We start from the raw sequence: 15403 nt of genomic DNA on the forward strand, positions 1-15403 counted from the left end.
CCACTGTAGAGTTTATGTCATCTTATCATTGATGAGAATGTCTCAGATGACAACCGAACTGACATCATATTCATTAAATACCACTGCATATGTTCCATTGGTGTCACGCCCTGGCCATAGAGAGGTTTTTATTCTCTATTCTCTGTTTTGGTTAGGCCAGGGTGTGACTAGGGTGTGCATTCTATGTTCCTTATTCTATGTTTTTGTATTTCTTTGTTTTCGTATTTCTTTGTTTTTGGCCGGGTATGGTTCTCAATCAGGGACAGCTGTCTATCGTTGTCTCTGATTGAGAACCATACTTAGGTAGCTCTTGCCCACTTGGGTTTTGTAGGTAGTTGTTTTCTGTTTTTGTATTCTGTGCCAGACAGAACTGTTTCGGTTTCGTTCATTCTCTTTTGTTGTTTTTTCATTCAGTGTTCAATTCATAAATAAAGATGAACACGTACCACGCCGCACCTGGTCGGATTACCAGAATATAGTTCATTTCCCCCCACCTTCTGATGTTCCCAGAATCTCTATGTTAACCAAGGGTTTTGCAAATGTAACCTCATTAGGGTAGAGAGAGGAAAAAGGGGGGAAGAGGTATTTATGACTGTCATAAACCTACCCCCCAGGCCAACATCATGACAATAGCCACTTTACTAACTCTACCTACTTGTACATATTTCCTCAATTACCTTGACTAACCAATGCTTTGTTGGGGAACCCCCTGTATATCGCCTCGCTATTGTTATTTTACTGTTGTTCTTTAATTATTGTTTCTTTCTTTCTTTTATTTTTATAGGTATTTTTCTTAAAACTGCATTGTTAGGTCTACACCTGTTGTATTAGGCGCATGTGGCAAATAACATTTAATTTGATTTGAAGGAAAGGGCAACCAGTGAGTAACAAACACCATTGTAAATACAACTTATAACTATTTGCAAATCGTTATAACACTATTATAACACGGTTTATAATGGTTATAACACTGTTTATAGCCATAATATGACATTTGAAATGTCACTATTCCTTTGGAACTTTTGTGAGTGTAATGTTTATGTAAAACAAAAATGTATTTGTTTATTTCACTTTTGCTCATTATCCATTTCACTTGATTTGGCAATGTAAACATATGTTTGCCATACCAATACAGCCCTTTGAATTGAATTGAATTGAATTGAATTGATAGAGAGACACACAGAGAGAGAACAAAGTAGAGAGAGAGCGAGACAGAGGCAGAGAGAGAGAGAGAGGCAGAGAGAGAGAGAGAGGCATAGAGAGAGAGAGAGAGAGAGAGGCAGACAGACAGACAGACAGACAGACAGACAGACAGACAGACAGACAGGCAGGCAGGCAGGCAGGCACAGAGAGAGAGAGACAGACAGACAGGCAGAGAGAGACAGAGGCAGAGAGAGAGAGACAGACAGGCAGAGAGAGACAGAGGCAGAGAGAGAGAGAGAGACAGGCAGAGAGAGACAGAGGCAGAGAGAGAGACAGAGAGACAGAGAGGGAGAGAGAGAGACAGAGAGACAGAGAGACAGAGAGGGAGAGACACAGACAGACAGACAGACAGACAGACAGACAGACAGACAGACAGACAGACAGACAGACGTAGCGCTGTTCCAGCAGTACAGTAGAAGTGGAAGCTGATAATGATGCTATAGTTTGCTAACTTTGTTCTTTGCAAGCCTGTAACTGCACATATCCATTTCCTGCTTGGGGATCTTGTGGATGACCTGTATACATTAGCAATAATTCAACCTGGACTGTGTGTATGTGTGCTAACTTGACATGTTATTATTACATGTTATCTATGCTCTTCCATAGGACCAATTGTTACTATCACCTTCATAGCACCATCGAGCAGCCCTAACAAAGAGCCAAAACCTTTTCCTGTAACCGGTCTTATCTCATTAGCAACACACGCTAACTGTTTTGTGCCCTATTGAAATGTCGTCATTAGCAACACAGGCTAGCCGTTTTGTGCCCTATTGAAATGTCGTCATTAGCAACACAGGCTAACTGGTTTTGTGCCCTATTGAAATGTCGTCATTAGCAACACAGGCTAACAGTTTTGTGCCCGATTGAAATGTCGTCATTAGCAACACAGGCAAAATGTCATCACAGGCTAACTGTTTTGTGCCCTATTGAAATGTCGTCATTAGCAAATGTCACAGGCTAACAGTTTTGTGCCCGATTGAAATGTCGAAATCATTAGCAACACAGGCTAACTGTTTTGTGCCCTATTGAAATGTCGTCATTAGCAACACAGGCTAACTGTTTTGTGCCCTATTGAAATGTCGTCATTAGCAACACAGGCTAGCCATTTTGTGCCCTATTGAAATGTCGTCATTAGCAACACAGGCTAACTGTTTTGTGCCTTTTGAAATGTGCCAACACAGGCTAACTGAAATGTCGTCATTAGCAACACAGGCTAACTGTTTTGTGCCCTATTTGAAATGTCGTCATTAGCAACACAGGCTAACTGCCCTTTTGAAATTTTTAGTGCCCTATTGAAATGTCGTCATTAGCAACACAGGCTAACTGTTTTGTGCCCTATTGAAATGTCGTCATTAGCAACACAGGCTAACTGTTTTGTGCCCTTTTGAAATGTCGTCATTAGCAACACAGGCTAACTGTTTTGTGCCCTATTGTAATGTTGTCATTAGCAACACAGGCTAACTGTTTTGTGCATTAGCAAGCCGTTTTGTGCCTAGGCTCGCCGTTTTTTGTGCCCTATTGAAATGTTGTCATTAGCAACACAGGCTAACTGGTTTTGTGCCCTTTTGAAATGTCGTCATTAGCAACACAGGCTAACTGTTTTGTGCCCTATTGAAATGTCGTCATTAGCAACACAGGCTAGCCGTTTTGTGCCCTATTGAAATGTCGTCATTAGCAACACAGGCTAACTGGTTTTGTGCCCTATTGAAATGTCGTCATTAGCAACACAGGCTAACAGTTTTGTGCCCGATTGAAATGTCGTCATTAGCAACACAGGCTAACTGTTTTGTGCCCTATTGAAATGTCGTCATTAGCAACACAGGCTAACTGTTTTGTGCCCTATTGAAATGTCGTCATTAGCAACACAGGCTAACCGTTTTGTGCCCTATTGAAATGTCGTCATTAGCAACACAGGCTAACTGTTTTGTGCCCTATTGAAATGTCGTCATTAGCAACACAGGCTAACTGTTTTGTGCCCTATTGAAATGTCGTCATTAGCAACACAGGCTCGCCGTTTTGTGCCCTATTGAAATGTCGTCATTAGCAACACAGGCTAACTGTTTTGTGCCCTAATGAAATGTCGTCATTAGCAACACAGGCTAGCCGTTTTGTGCCCTATTGAAATGTCGTCATTAGCAACACAGGCTAACTGTTTTGTGTCTTATTGAAATGTCCCTATTGAAATCATTAGCAACACAGGCTAACTGTTTTGTGCCCTTTTGAAATGTCGTCATTAGCAACACAGGCTAACTGTTTTGTGCCCTATTGAAATGTCGTCATTAGCAACACAGGCTCGCCGTTTTGTGCCCTATTGAAATGTCGTCATTAGCAACACAGGCTAACTGGTTTTGTGCCCTATTGAAATGTCGTCATTAGCAACACAGGCTAACAGTTTTGTGCCCGATTGAAATGTCGTCATTAGCAACACAGGCTAACCGTTTTGTGCCCTATTGAAATGTCGTCATTAGCAACACAGGCTAACTGTTTTGTGTCTTATTGAAATGTCGTCATTAGCAACATAGGCTAACTGTTTTGTGCCCTTTTGAAATGTCGTCATTAGCAACACAGGCTAACTGTTTTGTGCCCTATTGTAATGTCGTCATTAGCAACACGGGCTCGCTAACTGTTTTGTGCCCTATTGAAATGTCGTCATTAGCAACACAGGCTAACTGGTTTTGTGCCCTTTTGAAATGTCGTCATTAGCAACACAGGCTAACTGTTTTGTGCCCTATTGAAATGTCGTCATTAGCAACACAGGCTAACTGTTTTGTGCCCTATTGAAATGTCGCAACACAGGCTAACTGGTTTTGTGCATTAGCAACACAGGCTAACTGTTTTGTGCCCTATTGAAATGTTGTCATTAGCAACACAGGCTAACTGTTTTGTGCCCGATTGAAATGTTTTGGCCCTATTGAAATCATTAGCAACACAGCCTAACTGTTTTGTGCCCTATTGAAATGTCGTCATTAGCAACACAGGCTAACTGTTTTGTGCCCTATTGAAATGTCGTCATTAGCAACACAGGCTAGCCGTTTTGTGCCCTATTGAAATGAAATGTTTTGTGCCCTATTGAAATCATTAGCAACACAGGCTAACTGTTTTGTGCCCTATTGAAATGTCGTCATTAGCAACACAGGCTAACAGTTTTGTGCCCTATTGAAATGTCGTCATTAGCAACACAGGCTAACCGTTTTGTGCCCTATTGAAATGTCGTCATTAGCAACACAGGCTAACTGTTTTGTGCCCTATTGAAATGTCGTCATTAGCAACACAGGCTAACTGTTTTGTGCCCTATTGAAATGTCGTCATTAGCAACACAGGCTCGCCGTTTTGTGCCCTATTGAAATGTCGTCATTAGCAACACAGGCTAACTGGTTTTGTGCCCTATTGAAATGTCGTCATTAGCAACACAGGCTAACTGTTTTGTGCCCTTTTGAAATGTCATCATTAGCAACACAGGCTAGCCGTTTTGTGCCATATTGAAATGTCGTCATTAGCAACACAGGCTAACTGGTTTTGTGCCCTATTGAAATGTCGTCATTAGCAACACAGGCTAACTGTTTTGTGCCCTATTGAAATGTCGTCATTAGCAACACAGGCTAGCCGTTTTGTGCCCTATTGAAATGTCGTCATTAGCAACACAGGCTAACTGTTTTGTGCCCTATTGAAATGTCGTCATTAGCAACACAGGCTAACTGTTTTGTGCCCTATTGAAATGTCGTCATTAGCAACACAGGCTAACTCTTTTGTGCCCTATTGAAATGTCGTCATTAGCAACACAGGCTAACTGTTTTGTGCCCTTTTGAAATGTCATCATTAGCAACACAGGCTAGCCGTTTTGTGCCCTATTGAAATGTCATCATTAGCAACACAGGCTAACTGTTTTGTGTCTTATTGAAATGTCGTCATTAGCAACACAGGCTAACTGTTTTGTGCCCTTTTGAAATGTCGTCATTAGCAACACAGGCTAACTGTTTTGTGCCCTATTGTAATGTCGTCATTAGCAACACAGGCTAACTGTTTTGTGCCCTATTGAAATGTCGTCATTAGCAACACAGGCTAACTGGTTTGTGCCCTTTTGAAATGTCGTCATTAGCAACACAGGCTAACTGTTTTGTGCCCTATTGAAATGTCGTCATTAGCAACACAGGCTAACTGTTTTGTGCCCTATTGAAATGTCGTCATTAGCAACACAGGCTAACTGTTTTGGGCCCTATTGAAATGTTGTCATTAGCAACACAGGCTAACAGTTTTGTGCCCGATTGAAATGTCGTCATTAGCAACACAGCCTAACTGTTTTGTGCCCTATTGAAATGTCGTCATTAGCAACACAGGCTAACTGTTTTGTGCCCTATTGAAATGTTTTGTGCCCTATTGAAATCATTAGCAACACAGGCTAGCCCTATTGAAATTTTGTGCCCTATTGAAATGTCGTCATTAGCAACACAGGCTAACTGTTTTGTGCCCTATTGAAATGTCGTCATTAGCAACACAGGCTAACTGTTTTGTGCCCTATTGAAATGTCGTCATTAGCAACACAGGCTAACTGTTTTGTGCCCTATTGAAATGTCGTCATTAGCAACACAGTAGCCGTTTTGTGCCCTATTGAAATGTTTTGTGCCCTATTGAAATCATTAGCAACACAGGCTAACTGTTTTGTGCCCTATTGAAATGTCGTCATTAGCAACACAGGCTAACTGTTTTGTGCCCTATTGAAATGTCGTCATTAGCAACACAGGCTAACTGTTTTGTGCCCTATTGAAATGTCGTCATTAGCAACACAGGCTAACTGTTTTGTGCCCTAATGAAATGTCGTCATTAGCAACACAGGCTAGAAATGTCCGTTTTGTGCCCTATTGAAATGTCGTCATTAGCAACACAGGCTAGCCGTTTTGTGCCCTATTGAAATGTCGTCATTAGCAACACAGGCTAACTGGTTTTGTGCCCTATTGAAATGTCGTCATTAGCAACACAGGCTAACAGTTTTGTGCCCGATTGAAATGTCGTCATTAGCAACACAGGCTAACCGTTTTGTGCCCTATTGAAATGTCGTCATTAGCAACACAGGCTAACTGTTTTGTGCCCTATTGAAACATCGACGTTAGCAATACATGCTAACTGTTTTGCGCCCTATTGAAACATCGACGTTAGCAATACATGCTAACTGTTTTGTGCCCTATTGAAATGTCGTCATTAGCAACACAGGCTAACTGTTTTGTGCCCTATTGAAACATCGACGTTAGCAACACAGGCTAACTGTTTTGTGCCCTATTGAAACATCGCAACGTTAGCAATACATGCTAACTGTTTTGCGCCCTATTGAAACATCGACGTTAGCAATACATGCTAACTGTTTTGCGCCCTATTGAAACATCGACGTTAGCAATACATGCTAACTGTTTTGTGCCCTATTGAAATGTCGTCATTAGCAACACAGGCTAACTGTTTTGTGCCCTATTGAAACATCGACGTTAGCAACACAGGCTAACTGTTTTGTGCCCTATTGAAATGTTGTGCTTAGCAACACAGGCTAACTGTTTTGTGCCCTATTGAAATGTTGTGCTTAGCAACACAGGCTAACTGTTTTGTCTCTACCTCTGTGTGTTGCAGTGCCGTCATTCTGGGGGCTAGTGAACTCAGCGTGGAACCTGTGCTCCGTGGGGAAGAGGCAGTCTCCCATCAACATCGAGACCAGCCACATGATCTTTGACCCCTTCCTCACGCCCATCCGGCTCAACACGGGAGGACGCAAGGTAAACAAACACTCAGCAATGTTACTCTCAGGTGCGTCCATAATGTCACCATATTCCCTATATAGTGCACTACTCTGGGCTCTGGTCAAAAAGTAGTGCTCTAAATCCGGAATAGGGTGTTATTTCAGACGCAGTCTTATTGGCTGAGGTGATGGATGTTGCTGCATTGTCGGTTCCCTTCTGCTTTGTTTGGGGAACATTGTGTGGTTCTACAATGCTGTTGTATGGTTTGTTTGGCAACATGACATGTAAGGATCCCTGATCAATGTTGCTGGCTAAACGCTTCACTGATTTTTATCCCACTGTTTGTCACAGTGGAGTTCTTTACAGAGGATCCCGATGGCTTTCTAATTCATGGATTCAACTCTACATTGGCAGGATTTAACCATAATACTTATTGCTTCACACACACACAGTAATCTGTTACCACCACAGAGGACAAAACACAATCCCTTGTGAGGGATTACCATGAAACACAACACACACACTCATGAATTATCATATGACATTTGTGTTCCTAGTTGCCATAGCGTAGAAACAACAATAGCAAAGTGTGGTACCGCAATGCACCCCCTGCCATATAATAACAGATCATTTGAACATGGGTGGAGACAGGATGTGCTCCAGAGTTCATGGTTCCATGTTCAGGTGATTACTATTATGAGGGTGTGTTTACGTGCCAGGGGTTGGTACAGGGTTACCCCGGGGCCATTGCAGGGGAAACATGGGCCTAGGCACCCATAAAGATTATGAGAGAGAGACTGTAATCCACATATACTCTGTTCAATTGCAACGCCTATTACTAGCCGGTTCAACCTCTCTTTCGTATTGTCTGAGATCCCCAAAGATTGGAAAGCGACGCGGACATCCCCCTCTTCAAAGGGGGAGACACTCTAGACCCAAACTGTTATAGACCTACAGTTGAAGTCGGAAGTTTACATACACCTTATCCAAATACATTTAACTCTGTTTTTCACAATTCCTGACAATTCCTAGTAAAAATTCCCTGTCTTCCCTGTCTTCGTCAGTTAGGAACACCACTTTATTTTAAGAATGTGAAATGTTAGAATAATAATAGAGAGAATGATTTATTTCAGCTTGTATATCTTTCATCACATTCCAAGTGGGTCAGAAGTTTATGTACACTCAATTAGTATTTGGTAGCATTGCCATTAAATAGTTTAATTTGGGTCAAACATTTCGTGTAGCCTTCCACAAGCTTCCCACATTAAGTTGTGTGAATTTTGGCCCATTCCTCTTGACAGAGCTGGTGTAACTGAGTCAGGTTTTTAACCCTCCTTGCTCACACACACTTTTTCAGTTCTGCCCACAAATGTTCTATAGGATTGAGGTCAGGGCTTTGTGATGGCAACTCCAATACCTTGACTTTGATTTCCTTAAGCCATTTTGCCACAACTTTGGAAGTCTGCTTGGGGTAATTGTCCATTTGGAAGACCCATTTGCGACCAAGCTTTAACTTCCTGACTGATGTCTTGAGATGTTGCTTCAATATATCCGCATAATTGTCCTCCTCATGATACCATCTATTTTGTGAAGTGCACTAGTCCCTCCTGCAGCAAAAGCACCCCCACAACATGATGCTGCCACCCCCGTGCTTCACGGTTGGGATGGTGTTCTTCGGCTTGCAAGAGTCCCCCTTTATCCTCCAAACATAACGATGGTCATTGTGGCCAAACAGTTCTATTTTTGTTTCATCAGACCAGAGGACATTTCTCCAAAAAGTATGATAATCTTTGTCCCCATGTGCAGTTGTTAACCGTAGTCTGACACTTTTTGGTGGTTTTTGGAGCAGTGGCTTCTCCCTTTGCTGAGAGGCCGTTCAGGTTATGCCGATATAGGACTCGTTTTACTCTGGATATAGTTACTTTTGTACCTGTTTCCTCCAGCATCTTCACAAGGTACTTTGCTGTTGTTCTGGGATTGATTTGCACTTTTCGCACCAAAGTACGTACATCTCTAGGCGACAGAATGCTTCTCCTTCCTGAGCGGTATGATGACTGCGTGGTCCCATGGTGTTTATACTTGCGTACTATTGTTTGTACAGCTGAACGTGGTACCTTCAGGCTCCCAAGGATGAACCAGACTTGTGGAGTTCAAAAACAAATTCTGCCTGATTTATTTAGATTTTTCCATAATTTCAAGCAACAGACACTGAGTTTGAAGGTAGGCCTTGAAATACATCCACAAGTACACCTCCAATTGACTCAAATGATGTCAATTAGCCTATCAGAAGCTTCTAAAGCCATGACGTAATTTTCTGTAATTTTCCAAGCTGTTTAAAGGCACAGTCAACTTAGTGTTTGTAAACTTCTGACCCACTCGATTTGTGATACAGTGAATTGCTTTACCTTCCTAATCTTACTACATTTGCACACACTGTATATATATTTACTCCATGTGTAACTCTGTGTTGTTGTATTTGTCGCACCACTTTGCTTTATCTTGGCCAGGTCACAGTTGTAAATGAGAACTTGTTCTCAACTAGCCTACCTGGTTAAATAAAGGTGTTCTCAACTGGCCTACCTGGTTAAATAAAGGTGTTCTCAACTAGCCTACCTGGTTAAATAAAGGTGTTCTCAACTAGCCTACCTGGTTAAATAAAGGTGTTCTCAACTAGCCTACCTGGTTAAATAAAGGTGTTCTCAACTGGCCTACCTGGTTAAATAAAGGTGTTCTCAACTGGCCTACCTGGTTAAATAAAGGTGTTCTCAACTGGCCTACCTGGTTAAATAAAGGTGTTCTCAACTGGCCTACCTGGTTAAATAAAGGTGTTCTCAACTGGCCTACCTGGTTAAATAAAGGTGTTCTCAACTAGCCTACCTGGTTAAATAAAGGTGTTCTCAACTGGCCTACCTGGTTAAATAAAGGTGTTCTCAACTGGCCTACCTGGTTAAATAAAGGTGTTCTCAACTGGCCTACCTGGTTAAATAAAGGTGTTCTCAACTAGCCTACCTGGTTAAATAAAGGTGTTCTCAACTGGCCTACCTGGTTAAATAAAGGTGTTCTCAACTAGCCTACCTGGTTAAATAAAGGTGTTCTCAACTGGCCTACCTGGTTAAATAAAGGTGTTCTCAACTGGCCTACCTGGTTAAATAAAGGTGTTCTCAACTAGCCTACCTGGTTAAATAAAGGTGTTCTCAACTGGCCTACCTGGTTAAATAAAGGTGTTCTCAACTAGCCTACCTGGTTAAATAAAGGTGTTCTCAACTGGCCTACCTGGTTAAATAAAGGTGTTCTCAACTGGCCTACCTGGTTAAATAAAGGTGTTCTCAACTGGCCTACCTGGTTAAATAAAGGTGTTCTCAACTGGCCTACCTGGTTAAATAAAGGTGTTCTCAACTAGCCTACCTGGTTAAATAAAGGTGTTCTCAACTGGCCTACCTGGTTAAATAAAGGTGTTCTCAACTGGCCTACCTGGTTAAATAAAGGTGTTCTCAACTAGCCTACCTGGTTAAATAAAATACAAAAATAAACTGGAGTGAGAGAAAAATAGCAGAGTTGAATCAGAATCACCTTCATTCACTAAGAACATTTACAGTCTCCCCGACTGGGGTAAGTTGAGAACATTTACAGGTAGGGGGAGAGTGGGGTAAGTTGAGAACATTTACAGGTAGGGGGAGAGTGGGGTAAGTTGAGAACATTTACAGGTAGGGGGAGAGTGGGGTAAGTTGAGAACATTTACAGGTAGGGGAGAGTGGGGTAAGTTGAGAACATTTACAGGTAGGGGGAGAGTGGGGTAAGTTGAGAACATTTACAGGTAGGGGAGAGTGGGGTAAGTTGAGAACATTTACAGGTAGGGGAGAGTGGGGTAAGTTGAGAACATTTACAGGTAGGGGGAGAGTGGGGTAAGTTGAGAACATTTACAGGTAGGGGGAGAGTGGGATAAGTTGAGTATTTTTACATTCAGCTTCACTATGTCAAGTGAAATATAATATCCTTTCTAACAAAGATATCAACATATATTTCAGGATGTTGTGTGTCCCTAGAAATAATCACAATTCATGTAAACATTCCTTTTTTGATAATATAGTTTGTTAAAAAAAAACTGGTCTCTTAGCATAACTTCCCCTGGGTAAGGACAGCTACAAATGTCTGTACTGAATGAAATAGTGCCACTACCTTTTTAAAAACCATCTCTGTCTTTATTTCCCAAACACAATTCAATTCAACACAATCACAATAGCTTTTTAAAATCTTTTAATAATTTTAAGCATCTTTTAACACAGGCTTAACACCTGACAAACACTTTGTACTTTATTAAACACTTTTTAGGCCAGGCCCTGTTGTGGGAGAGAGGGAGGAATGGAGGGAGAGAGGGAGGAAGGGAGGGAAGGAAAGTTTGTGGAGCTAGAGGTCACACAAAGACGAGGTTTGTAATACATTTGAAGCAGCATGCAGAGCACAAGTGTAGTACTGTAGAGCCTGCTAGTTACTACTCTTGTCAAACAGCCCTTTTGGCTGTTATGTGAATTTGACAGATTCCTAGTCTCACAGAAGTTCACTGAACGCTTTGGTAGCAACTCCAATGAAACTTGTTCATGTCTCAAGAGAGAATCTTTTCAAGTCAAAAGTAATTTAGGGCTTTGGTGTCTCCACGGGGCTAATGTACCTCTGTGTTTCCATCTGCCAAAGCATCAGAGCTGTCTGCACCGGACAGTCTGATTCACCTTGTCAATGCTGCTGAACACACACACACACACACACACACACACACACACACACACACACACACACACACACACACACACACACACACACACACACACACACACACACACACACACACACACACACACACACACACACACACTAGTCTCTGCAACGACCTCACCTTGTCAGTGCTGATTCCTCCCTGATCAGTGTGTGTCAGTTTGGCAAGCTGTCAGCCTTGGCCAGATACACAATGTACAGCACTAAACAGCTCTGAACTGCTTCACACAGCACCATAGTCCCCTCTAAGCTCATCACAAAGCTCAGTACCCTGGCACTGAACACGTCCGTCTGCAACTGGATCCTGGACTTCCTGACGGCGTGCCCCCAGGTGGTGAGGGTAGAAAACAACCCATCTACCACGCTGACCATCAACACGGGGGCTCCTCAGGGGTGTGTTCTTAGTCCCCTCCTGCACTGCCTTTTCACTCCCGACTGCACATAACTCCAACACCATCATCAAGACTACAGGAAACGGATGGGTGTGCACGCCCCCATTCACATCGACAGGGCTTTAGTGGAGCAGGTCGAGAACTTCAAGTTCCTCGGTGTCCACATTACTAATTAACACGGTCCACACACACGACAGCACCTCTTTCCCCTCAAGATGATGAAAGGATTTGGCATTGGCCCTCAGATCCTCAGAAAATTCTACATCTGCACCATGTAGAGCATTTTGACTGACTGCAAACCTGTTGTTTACAAAGCATTCCACTGTTAGTCTATACCTGTTGTTTACGAAGCATTTCACTGTTAGTCTACACCTGTTGTTTACGAAGCATTTCACTGTTAGTCTACACCTGTTGTTTACGAAGCATTTCACTGTTAGTCTACACCTGTTGTTTACGAAGCATTTCACTGTTAGTCTACTACACCTGTTGTTTCCGAAGCATTTCACTGTTAGTCTACACCTGTTGTTTACGAAGCATTTCACTGTTAGTCTACACCTGTTGTTTACGAAGCATTTCACTGTTAGTCTACACCTGTTGTTTACGAAGCATTTCACTGTTAGTCTACACCTGTTGTTTACGAAGCATTTCACTGTTAGTCTACACCTGTTGTTTACGAAGCATTTCACTGTTAGTCTACACCTGTTGTTTACGAAGCATTTCACTGTTAGTCTACACCTGTTGTTTACGAAGCATTTCACTGTTAGTCCACACCTGTTGTTTACGAAGCATTTCACTGTTAGTCTACACCTGTTGTTTACGAAGCAATTCACTGTTAGTCTACACCTGTTGTTTACAAAGCATTTCACTGTTAGTCTACACCTGTTGTTTATGAAGCATTTCACTGTTAGTCTACACCTGTTGTTTACGAAGCATTTCACTGTCAGTCTACACCTGTTGTTTACGAAGCATTTCACTGTTAGTCTACACCTGTTGTTTACAAAGCATTTCACTGTTAGTCCACCTGTTGTTTACGAAGCGTTTCACTGTTAGTCTACACCTGTTGTTTACGAAGCATTTCACTGTTAGTCTACACCTGTTGTTTACGAAGCATTTCACTGTTAGTCTACACCTGTTGTTTACGAAGCATTTCACTGTTAGTCTACACCTGTTGTTTACGAAGCATTTCACTGTTAGTCTACACCTGTTGTTTACGAAGCATTTCACTGTTAGTCCACACCTGTTGTTTACGAAGCATTTCACTGTTAGTCTACACCTGTTGTTTACGAAGCAATTCACTGTTAGTCTACACCTGTTGTTTACAAAGCATTTCACTGTTAGTCTACACCTGTTGTTTACGAAGCATTTCACTGTCAGTCTACACCTGTTGTTTACGAAGCATTTCACTGTTAGTCTACACCTGTTGTTTACAAAGCATTTCACTGTTAGTCCACCTGTTGTTTACGAAGCATTTCACTGTTAGTCTACACCTGTTGTTTACAAAGCATTTCACTGTTAGTCTACACCTGTTGTTTACGAAGCATTTCACTGTCAGTCTACACCTGTTGTTTACGAAGCATTTCACTGTTAGTCTACACCTGTTGTTTACAAAGCATTTCACTGTTAGTCCACCTGTTGTTTACGAAGCATTTCACTGTTAGTCTACACCTGTTGTTTACAAAGCATTTCACTGTTAGTCTACACCTGTTGTTTACAAAGCATTTCACTGTTAGTCTACACCTGTTGTTTACAAAGCATTTCACTGTTAGTCTACACCTGTTGTTTACAAAGCATTTCACTGTTAGTCTACACCTGTTGTTTACGAAGCAATTCACTGTTAGTCTACATCTGTTGTTTACAAAGCATTTCACTGTTAGTCTACACCTGTTGTTTCCGAAGCATTTCACTGTTAGTCTACACCTGTTGTTTACGAAGCATTTCACTGTTAGTCTACACCTGTTGTTTACGAAGCATTTCACTGTTAGTCTACAGCTGTTGTTTACGAAGCAATTCACTGTTAGTCTACACCTGTTGTTTACGAAGCAATTCACTGTTAGTCTACACCTGTTGTTTACGAAGCATTTCACTGTTCGTCTACACCTGTTGTTTACGAAGCATTTCACTGTTAGTCTACACCTGTTGTTTACGAAGCAATTCACTGTTAGTCTACACCTGTTGTTTACAAAGCAATTCACTGTTAGTCTACACCTGTTGTTTACGAAGCATTTCACTGTTAGTCTACACCTGTTGTTTACGAAGCATTTCACTGTTAGTCTACACCTGTTGTTTACGAAGCATTTCACTGTTAGTCTACACCTGTTGTAGCGCAACGGTCAAACAACCTTAATAGAAAATATGCATATTCATGAAATCACAAGTGAAATATAGTGAAACACAGCTTAGCCTTTTGTTAATCATCCTGTCATCTCAGACTTTGAAATTATGCTTTACAGCGATAGCAAGAAAAGCGATTGTGTAAGTTTATCGATAGCCTGGCATAGCATTATGTCCAGCTATCAGCAGGAAGCTTGGTCACGAAAATCAGAAAAGCAATACAATTAACCGTTTACCTTTGATGATCTTCGGATGTTTTCACTGACGAGACTCCCAGTTAGAAAGCAAATGTTCCATTTGTTCCATAAAGATTATTTTTATACCCAAAATATCTCTGTTTGTTTGTCACGATATGTTCAGAAATCCACCGGAAATAGCGGTCACTACAACGGCGAAAAAAATTCTAAATTATATCCATAATATCGACAGAAACATGGCAATCGTTTTTTAATAATCAATCCTCAAGGTGTTTTTCAAATATCTATTCGATAATATATCAACCGGGACAGGCTTTTCAGTAGGACCGGGAGGAAAAATGGCTACTTCTCTCTTTTACGCGAGAATCACTCTGAGAGCCATCAGCTGGCCACTTACGCAATGTGTTCGTTTACGCTCATTCTTCAAAATAAAGGCCTGAACCTACACCTAAAGGCTGTAGACACCTTAGGGAAGCCACAGAAAAAGGAATATGGTTGATATCGCTTTCAATGGGCAATAGGGATGCATAGGAACGCAGGGGTTTCAAAATAATAGTCATTTCCTGATTGGATTTTTCTCAGTATTTCGCCTGCAATATCAGTTCTGTTATACTCACAGACAATATTTTTTACAGTTTTGGAAATGTTAGAGTATTTTCAATCCTAAGCTGTCAATTATATGCATATTCTAGCATCTGGTCCTGAGAAATAGGCCGTTTACTTTGGGAACGTTATTTTTACAAAAATAAAAATAGTGCCCCCTAGTTTCAAGAGGTTAAGTGAAAACAAGGAAGGA

The 15403-nt window shown here is 41.5% G+C and overlaps 1 protein-coding gene across 2 annotated transcripts in view; it reads left to right on the plus strand.

Annotated features, from left to right (window-relative positions):
* Nucleotides 1-15403, plus strand: part of LOC118363449 (carbonic anhydrase-related protein 10-like) — a 362043-nt gene that overhangs the window by 137430 nt on the left and 209210 nt on the right. For both annotated transcript variants that reach the window (XM_052492943.1, XM_052492954.1), the window contains exon 4: nucleotides 6814-6956. In XM_052492943.1, the coding sequence (XP_052348903.1) occupies nucleotides 6814-6956 (143 nt within the window). The remainder of the gene's footprint in view (nucleotides 1-6813; nucleotides 6957-15403) is intronic.

The sequence above is a fragment of the Oncorhynchus keta genome, chromosome 3, assembly GCF_023373465.1.
Source record: "Oncorhynchus keta strain PuntledgeMale-10-30-2019 chromosome 3, Oket_V2, whole genome shotgun sequence".
NCBI lineage: Eukaryota > Metazoa > Chordata > Actinopteri > Salmoniformes > Salmonidae > Oncorhynchus > Oncorhynchus keta.